We start from the raw sequence: 8,588 nt of genomic DNA on the forward strand, positions 1-8,588 counted from the left end.
GAAACACCCTGGCCTGGGTTCAGAGCCTCCTGGGTGAGGCAGGGCGTCCCAGCTACCTCCCACTTGAGGGTTGGCGGTTCGTTCCCGCACTGCCTACAGAGGAGAATTGGCTCTCTGCAGCCACCGTCCCTCGTACGGTCCGTTCCAATCAGGGCTCAGCGGGAAGGGGCGGGACTGAGTGGCGCGCTCTGTGCTCCTTGCTGTCCCTGGCCTGGTTGCTTTCGGCATGGAGGAAATTTATGCTAAGTTTGTGTCACAGAAAATCAGCAAGACCCGCTGGCGACCGGTACCTCCGGGGAGCCTGCAGACCGTGGAGACTTTCGCCACGGGCTCTTGGGACAATGAGGTACCCCCGCTCCCGGCCCGGGAAGCCCCTGCCTCCTCCTTCCTTCCTGGAACCGCGCCCCCGGCCGCCGGCGCGCGAACTCTCTCGTCTTCTGGCTCCTCTCGCCTTTCTCTATCCCCCAAATGCACGTCTCAGGCTCGGTTGCCTTGTACCTCAGAGCCATCGATGGCCCCGTATCTCCTCTTTTTTAATGATTATCATTCCATTTGCCTGGGGTGCTTTTAAAGCACGGTTGATTGAAGGCAGTGCAAATTTTAATTTCGGAGAGTTTGACATGTATTTCATCTCAAGATAAAATTTTCTGCTTTACAGGAAAATTATGTTTCACTGTGGTCTATTGGAGATTTTGGGAACTTGGACTCTGATGGAGGATTTGAAGGAGACCATCAGTTATTGTGTGATATCAGACACCATGGTGATGTAATGGATTTACAAGTAAGTCTGTGTAATATCCAAAAACTAACTTTTAAAAAACTGAGAGTGATCTTTACATTTAGAGATGTAAAGGACCTTAAAGTTTTTCTAGTCTCACCCCAGGTTTACAAGAAACTGAGTTCCCTGTAGGTTATGATTTGCCAACATCATATAGCTGCTTAATGGCAGAATCAGGACTGGGGAAGGGGATGTGGAATTAATCCTAGCTTGTTTGTTTGCCTAATTGACCATCTACTATCTGCCAAGCACCGTTTACATAAGTTAATTTCATTCTCATCGCATGCTTGTTGAATCAAATACTGTTATCTCTGTCTTAATGAGAACACTGAGACTAAGATCTTTGGATCATGTACTATGTGACAAATACTGTGCAAGGCACTTTACATGTTTTTGCTTTTTGAGTTCTCATAACAGCCTAGCAGGGATTAGTTCTCTGTTTTGCAAGTTTACCAAGGCTTAGAGAACTTAACTTGGCCAGGGTCTCAAAGCTGGTAGTAAGTGGTGGGAATGGAATTTTGACTCTCGCATTTTATTTGCTTAGCATTTATAGGCTCTTTGCATTTTAAAATTGTTATACTACTAATTGAGTCAAACAAATGGCTTCCTCCCTGCTAATATTTATGGATCTATAACAAGCAAGAATTTTTTTAGTTTTTTGACCAGGAAAGAATTGTAGCTGCTTCATCAACAGGATGTGTAACAGTTTTCCTTCATCATCCGAATAACCAGGTAAAGAACTTTTGTTTGAAATCTCAATTTGCATTTTAATTTTTTTTAGGAAGGTTTAAAGAAGACTGTACTTAATAATGACACAAATAATAAAGTTTATAGTCTTAAAACATGGAGGAGAAAAATTGTTGTATTACCCATCTTTTAGTAGATTAATTCTAGAACCATGTTTGTGTGAACCTTCATTCAAATTGGGTATCTCTTATATTCTCTTAGGTTAAATCTAACAATATGGTATTCTGGCAAGTACTTTGCCTGTAATTCTCTTTTAAGATCCTAGTCTGGTCTTTTGAAGAAAGAAAGAGCACTTTCTAGCTCAGGCATCATGAGAGAGAACAGGAACAGCTACTTTGCTTCAGATAGAACCTAGGTTTCAATTGAAAGAGAGGATATACTATATGAAGGCTTGACATTTTTTACAATGCCTTTCTTGTGTGTGCCAGAGCCTGACTGCTGATCTTCAGAGCATAGTGGTAAGGGCAGTCCTTTAAAATAGGCCCACTTGAAGTAAAAGTTTTAAGTTGCTAGAAGAGAATGCTTACTTAGATTTGGGGATTCATTAAGGTCATCTTACTAATAGGCATGCCTAGTAAATACAAGAGCCAGGTCTAGTTAAATATTTTTCTTTTTTTTTTTTTTTACTGTTTATTTCAGCAATGCTTTTATTTTTTATTTATTTCCTTTTTTGGCTGTGTTGGGTCTTTTGTTGCTGCGCGCGTGCTTTCTCTAGTTGCAGCGAGCGGGGGCTACTCTTTCGTTGTGGTGTGCAGGCTTCTCATTGCGGTGGCTTCTCTTGTTGCAGAGCATGGGCTCTAGGTGCACGGGCTTCAGTAGCTGCAGCACACGGGTTCAGTAGTTGTGGCTCTTGGGCCCTAGAGCGCAGGCTCAGTAGTTGTGGCACACGGGCTTAGTAGCTCCGCGGCATGTGGGATCTTCCCGGACCAGGGCTCGAACCCGTGTCCTCTGCATTGGCAGGTGGATTCTTAACCACTGTGCCACCAGGGAAGTCTTAACTATTTTTCTTAATGGAGTCATTTGGAAAGCACTACAGAGACTTTCTCTTAAATGTAGGCCAGCCCCCTTAAGAATTTAGAGTTGCCTTTGAACACATAATTACCTGATACCTAAAAACCATTTCTTCAGTTTGAGATAAGTTTGGGATGCTATTAAAAAGCGTTTCTTTTGAATCTAATCAGGTATATACAGAGCTTTAATGGAAGCAGTTTCTAGACCTTAATGCTTGGAAATACAAAGGGAAAAGAGTTACTATGTTTCTAGAAAGGTGTGAGACACAATTTTAGTTGGGGAAAGCTCTAGTTTTTTGGAGCTCTGCTTTGATTAATCATAGCCTCATTTGTGACATGTAGACTCTGTCAGTGAGCCAGCAGTGGACAACAGCTCATTACCACACGGGTCCAGGCAGTCCTTCCTGTAGCAGTGCACCATGCACAGGTGTTGTGTGCAGCAACCCAGAAATTGTCACAGTTGGAGAAGATGGTCGAATAAATCTCTTCAGAGCTGATCACAAGGAAGCCATAAGAACTATAGGTAAGAAAAATCCTATTTCTTTGGTCTATTGCATAGTAATTGAGCAGCTACCATGTGCTAAGTAAATGCAATGCTAGGTGTTTGAGGGATTTAAAAATATACAAAGCAGGATCCCTTTATCAAGACAGTATGTTGATAAAGCCTGTATGAAGGAGTGACTAGAAGAAAAAGAAATTTGTGGAGAGGAGAGCCAGAGGGGATTAACAGATAAAGAATTGAGGGGCAGGTGGCAATCCATTTAATCTAGGTTCCAAACCATAAATAATACTAAAAGGTGGCACACCAGATAAAGGGAGCAGCATGGAGGCAGGGTAAGGCCATTCAGAGAATGACAGAAAGTGTAGTTTGACCTGACTTTAGATATTTGTATAGGAGAAGTAATTACAAAGGTAAATTGTGGTCAGGTTGTGAAGAATCTAATGCACAGCTGTAGAGGTTACGTTTTGTTAGGTGAGCAACTATGGAGCCATTGAAAGTTTTTGAGCAAAGGGGTGATGTACCCTGTGTCATGCTTTAGAAGGATTATTCTAGTGTAGTAGTTCTCAACCATACTTTGCACAGATTTGCCTGAGGAGATTTTTAACAGGCCATCACTGTAGACCTCCTAAATCAGAACGTCTGGATTGAGCCCATGAATCAGTTTTTTGTGTTGTTATGATTTTTAGTTCTGAGGAACACTATTTGTTTAGCTTTTACGGACCACTGCCTAGTGGCAGTTTGGAGGAGGGTCACAAAACAATTTAAGTGTACAGTAAATTAAGTGGTATAAGTTTAAACACACTATGAAAAGGACAGTTAAAGGAATCAGGAAGGACTTCATGGAGAAGAGAGCTGGTGAGGATAAAGATGTATAGATTTGAGATAAGTCAGTGGAATAATATAGGTCAGAATGAGCTCTGTAGGAAGCAATGGTGTTTGGCTCAATAGAATGGAGGTTCTGTGTTAAGCAGTAGAGGGAAGTAAAATTGGATATAAAGGAACCTGAACAGCTGTCTCAGAAATGGAGAGTAACAACCTAAAGTGGAAATAGAGAAATAAGTGAAAACTTAGCCCTCCATTTGGAAAACAGTTCAGATGTCCTGTGAGTGATATAATTTTTCTATTAAAGGAGAGTCCATTTTAACACGTATATTATTGCATTTTTCTATAGAAGTTAAACTGTGACTTATTTAAAATTTCATTTGTAATATTTCAATCAGTGGAGGGAATGCAATTTAAAATTTTCATGGAAAAGGGGGACCTGTTAACACACAATGCTGTTTTCTTCATTTGTAGACAATGCAGATAGCAGTACACTCCATGCTGTAACCTTCCTTCGAACTCCTGAGATTCTTACAGTAAATTCAATTGGACAGTTAAAAATATGGGATTTTAGACAACAAGGAAATGAGCCCTCTCAGATATTATCACTGTAAGTTTTGATTTGTAATTTCGGTAGTGTGAAGCATATTTGTTTGACTGTTTATAGCAACTGACTTTAAACCATATTGTATTTTAATTGCATGCTAAGAGAATAATCTCTGACTAAATTTGATAAAGCAAATACAGTTGACCCTTGAACAGTGTAGGGGGTTAGAGTCACTGACCTTCTATACACTCGAAAATCCCTGTATAACTTATAGTCAGCCCTCAATATACGTGGAATCCTCTGTATCAGAGGTTCCACATCCGCAGATTCAACCAACCTCGGATCATGTAGCACTGTATATTTACTGTGGAAAAGTATTCATATGTAAGTGGATCCATGTTGTTCAAGGGTCAGCTGTATAGTTGGACGGGCTTGATAGTACCATGCTGCGTTTGGTAAATATTTGTTGTATTGATTCAGAGGTTTATATTAATCTCTTTGAAGTTTATGTTATTTAATGGGGAACTTCTTTTTGCTCATCAAATGATTCTATTAATAGTGGGAATATTCTATTAATATATTAATAGAATATTCTATTCTACTAATAATACACTCTAGATGTGATTGGGAGAAAAATACAATCCAAGATATTTTTTTGAGCAGAAATCCCCTTTCTATGTGTGCAATCTTCTCTTCTCTAATTAGAAAACAGCATGTGTCAAGCTGGAAAAAAAGTTATATAAACTAAGCATTAAATAAGGTAGAGTAGAAGTAAGGAATATGCTGTTTAGTTGATATATAGTTTTTAAAAAGCCAAGAAATGGAAGTGTTTTGCATATCTTACCATCAAATTATCTTGCTCCTTATGTGTCCAAATTGAAGGGAGAATGAATAACTCTGGCCTTTAATTCCCCCTCAGAATTTTAATATTTAGAGATATATTTAACATAGTTAGTTTTTTTGACATGATTTAAGTTTAGCCAGTAGCTCCAGCCACAAAATTACCGTTTAGTTACTGGAAAGAAACAGGTTTCGTAGGTTATTCAAAGATAAATTATACTTTACAACTGTGTGAAGTCATTGTATCTCCCATTAAAGGACTGGTGACCGAGTGCCACTCCACTGTGTTGATAGACATCCCAACCAGCAGCATGTTGTAGCTACCGGTGGTCAGGATGGAATGTTAAGTATTTGGGATGTTAGACAAGGTACAATGCCCGTGTCTCTACTGAAGGCTCATGAAGCTGAAAGTAAGTATTGTGGTGATACATAAGTTTTTGGTGTGTGAGCTATACAATGTATTATAAGCAGCTTTCCATAATGATACCTATGGATCATTCTACAGCAGAGTTTTTGACTGAATTATATAAATTTATAATAATTAACTAATCCCTTTTTATTTGAAATTTACCTTCTTTAACATGTTTGATTATTGTACACAAAACCGTAGTGATTATCCTTACATATTCATCTTTATGTGCTTCTTTTCTTAGGATAGTATTTTAGAAATAGAATTGATGAGTCCAAAAGTGCATAATTTTAAAGCTGTGATTCATGTTGTCAAATTGTTCTACGTAAAAATAATACGAGTTTATATTGCTACACCCAGTATGTGAGAATGCACTTTTCCCATGCAAATGCAGGCTGTTATTTTTTGTATTTGCTAATCTGTGTGTTCTTCAATTTATTATTGTACCTTTTTTTTTCTTTTAACAAGAACAAAAGATATAGGCTCTTGCCTTGTTTTTAATGTTTGTCATTTGATTTTGGTGGAGATTTTTTGGCTGAACAGAAATTTTTCATTTTATCACCACGTCAGGGTGGATTATAGTTTTAAATTCTGACTTAAGAGAAGTTGGTATTAATGCTTCAATAAAACTATAAAAGAGCAAACATTATACCAGTATTGCAACTTCTAAGTTTGTTTCACATTATTAATACTTTGGCAAGATAAATGATTTTTAAGATTATATTTAAGAAGCAAATAGAAACTGTTTCCCTCTTCCAGGTATGGCTATGTCCAGGTAAAAAGAATAAAAAGGAATAGGTGTGCCCTTAGAGCCTGTTGTTGCTAACCTAGTGGTAGTTAGAATTACAAACTTTCAGATCTCTTCTCACCAGCCCATTTTTAAACGCCAGCCTGTATTTGTCAACAAAACACACAAGTGTAGTGGCTTGTAGTGTATTTTGAATTCATCTTGACTCTTGGCTAGAAATAAGATGTTTTATAGAGGTTTGTTTTCTAATTTGAAAGTATATAAATACATAAGAATCTAGATTTGGGCAGTCTGCTAATGGCTGTATAGGCTGTTTTGTTTTACTTTGTTTTAATGAAACAGTATGAATGTACTTTACACAGGGACTCACCCAGCACACATGCCTTTCCGGAGGAAGGTGACCTTTTTGTTTTCCGGCGTGTTTAATTGTGGTAACTGTCAGAATGAAAATGCCAGCTTGCAAACATGTGCCTTGCACTTTTTATGCTACACTCTGAGCACTTTCTATGCTGCCTCTCTAAGGTTACCTAACCCAGAATCACGAAACCCTTGTTCACAGACTACTGTTTTACCTTCATGCTCCAGCTCTCTTCCTAAGGAGTCCTGGGCAGTCCTTGGCTCCCAGATACCTATTGGCACACAAAGTTCCCTTAAAGTTTAGAGCTTGAGGAGTCCCCAGTCCCAAGCTGGCTTCTTAAGTCTTTCATTTGAAACCAGATCCAGATTTTTGGAGCATTTCCAGGTTTTGGTTTGCTGGGAGCTAGTCACTATTTCTGTGATACAGGCCAGAAGTATCCAGAGTCTTGGCATGAGCCAAAATTGGACTATGTCTCTTAGAAATTCATTTGTATTCCACTTTTATGGTCTTCTCTCTCTTTCCAATAATATAACCTTCATGTGTTAATGACACAGGAATTGAAAATAAGAGAACTTAACAATTTTCAAAAAATCTTTTCAGAATTATTCCATTGTCATACTTTTCCATAAAAAAATTGTAATAGGTCAAATGACTAGCATTTATTTTCGTTCATTTGCTGGCCCAATACACAAGTAGATTTACTTGACTTCTTTATCTTATCTACATGTTTTACCCATTTGGAGAGTTATGTCTTTTCTTTGATCCTGAAGCCTTTGATTTTTATCACAGGCTTGGAGTTTGAAGGTGTGTGATGGAGGTTAATGGAAGGTGATGCCTAGAGACAGGGTTTTGATGTTTGTTCAACTAATCTACACAAGAATAAGCTTCTTGGTTCTTATCTTTTAGTGTGGGAAGTTCACTTTCACCCATCCAACCCAGATCATCTATTTACTTGTTCTGAAGATGGATCTCTCTGGCATTGGGATGCCTCCACAGATGTACCTGAGAAATCATCACTCTTTCACCAAGGTAAAAAATTTTAAAGAAGATTCTTGTGTGTAATTTTATTATATTTTTAAATACCAAATTAGAAATTCTCATATTTTTAACATTAAGGAATGAAAAAATGTTTCCATTCTCTGGCTTCGGGGTAAATTCTAGTATCACAGGGCTTGAAATCTGATTGTCAGCTACTGGCAACTGTACTGCCGATGACTAGAAATGCTGTTAGCTGGCTAACTTCGGACAGCCAGGGGTCTTGTTTGTGAGTACATTGTTGTGGGCCCTCATGCCATAGGATAGGCATTGACAGCTCTCTTATACTACATTGTCAAGGGTGTATGGCAAGACCAAAGTTGATCTTTTATGTATTAAGTTACTGGTTTCTCCTCAGACTAAAAGGCCCTGTCTCCTGATTAAAGACAGAGGTAAGTAAAGGTCAGCCAGAAACTGTACACTTAAAATCAAGAGGTATTTTTCTTTCCCTTTTTTTGCATTTTCTAACCTTCTTGTTTTTGAGTTTGTCTGTGGTTCCAAAGTTTATTTGTTCATTCATTCAGCAAATGTTTATCAAGTGCCTACCACGTGCTAGGCACTCTTCTAGGTGTTAGAGCCCATGACAGTGAGCAGAAAAGCCTCGAGGCACATAGAGCAAATATTCCAGTAGACAGTAAGTAAGACAGATAATGTCTCAGTAAAAGTCCCAGCAGAAAAACAGAAACTACCCTGGATTTAGAAGGAATCGGTTTCACGTGTGTTAGAAGGGCTAGAAGAACAAAAGGGAAGGGGAGGGATGCTAGAAGAGCAAATAGCAAAAAACAGGAATGC

The 8,588-nt window shown here is 38.6% G+C and overlaps 1 protein-coding gene across 1 annotated transcript in view; it reads left to right on the forward strand.

The window, feature by feature from the left end:
• Positions 1 to 203: 203 nt before the first annotated feature.
• NUP43 (nucleoporin 43) overlaps positions 204 to 8,588 on the forward strand; it is an 11,258-nt gene continuing 2,873 nt past the window's right edge. The window contains exons 1-7 of the mRNA XM_007458758.1: positions 204 to 346; positions 659 to 781; positions 1,433 to 1,510; positions 2,878 to 3,058; positions 4,334 to 4,469; positions 5,505 to 5,656; positions 7,668 to 7,790. Coding sequence (XP_007458820.1) covers positions 227 to 346; positions 659 to 781; positions 1,433 to 1,510; positions 2,878 to 3,058; positions 4,334 to 4,469; positions 5,505 to 5,656; positions 7,668 to 7,790 — 913 coding nt within the window. The 5' untranslated portion in view covers positions 204 to 226. The remainder of the gene's footprint in view (positions 347 to 658; positions 782 to 1,432; positions 1,511 to 2,877; positions 3,059 to 4,333; positions 4,470 to 5,504; positions 5,657 to 7,667; positions 7,791 to 8,588) is intronic.

This window comes from Lipotes vexillifer, unplaced genomic scaffold (assembly GCF_000442215.2).
Source record: "Lipotes vexillifer unplaced genomic scaffold, Lipotes_vexillifer_v1.1 scaffold639, whole genome shotgun sequence".
NCBI classification, from domain to species: Eukaryota; Metazoa; Chordata; class Mammalia; order Artiodactyla; family Lipotidae; genus Lipotes; species Lipotes vexillifer.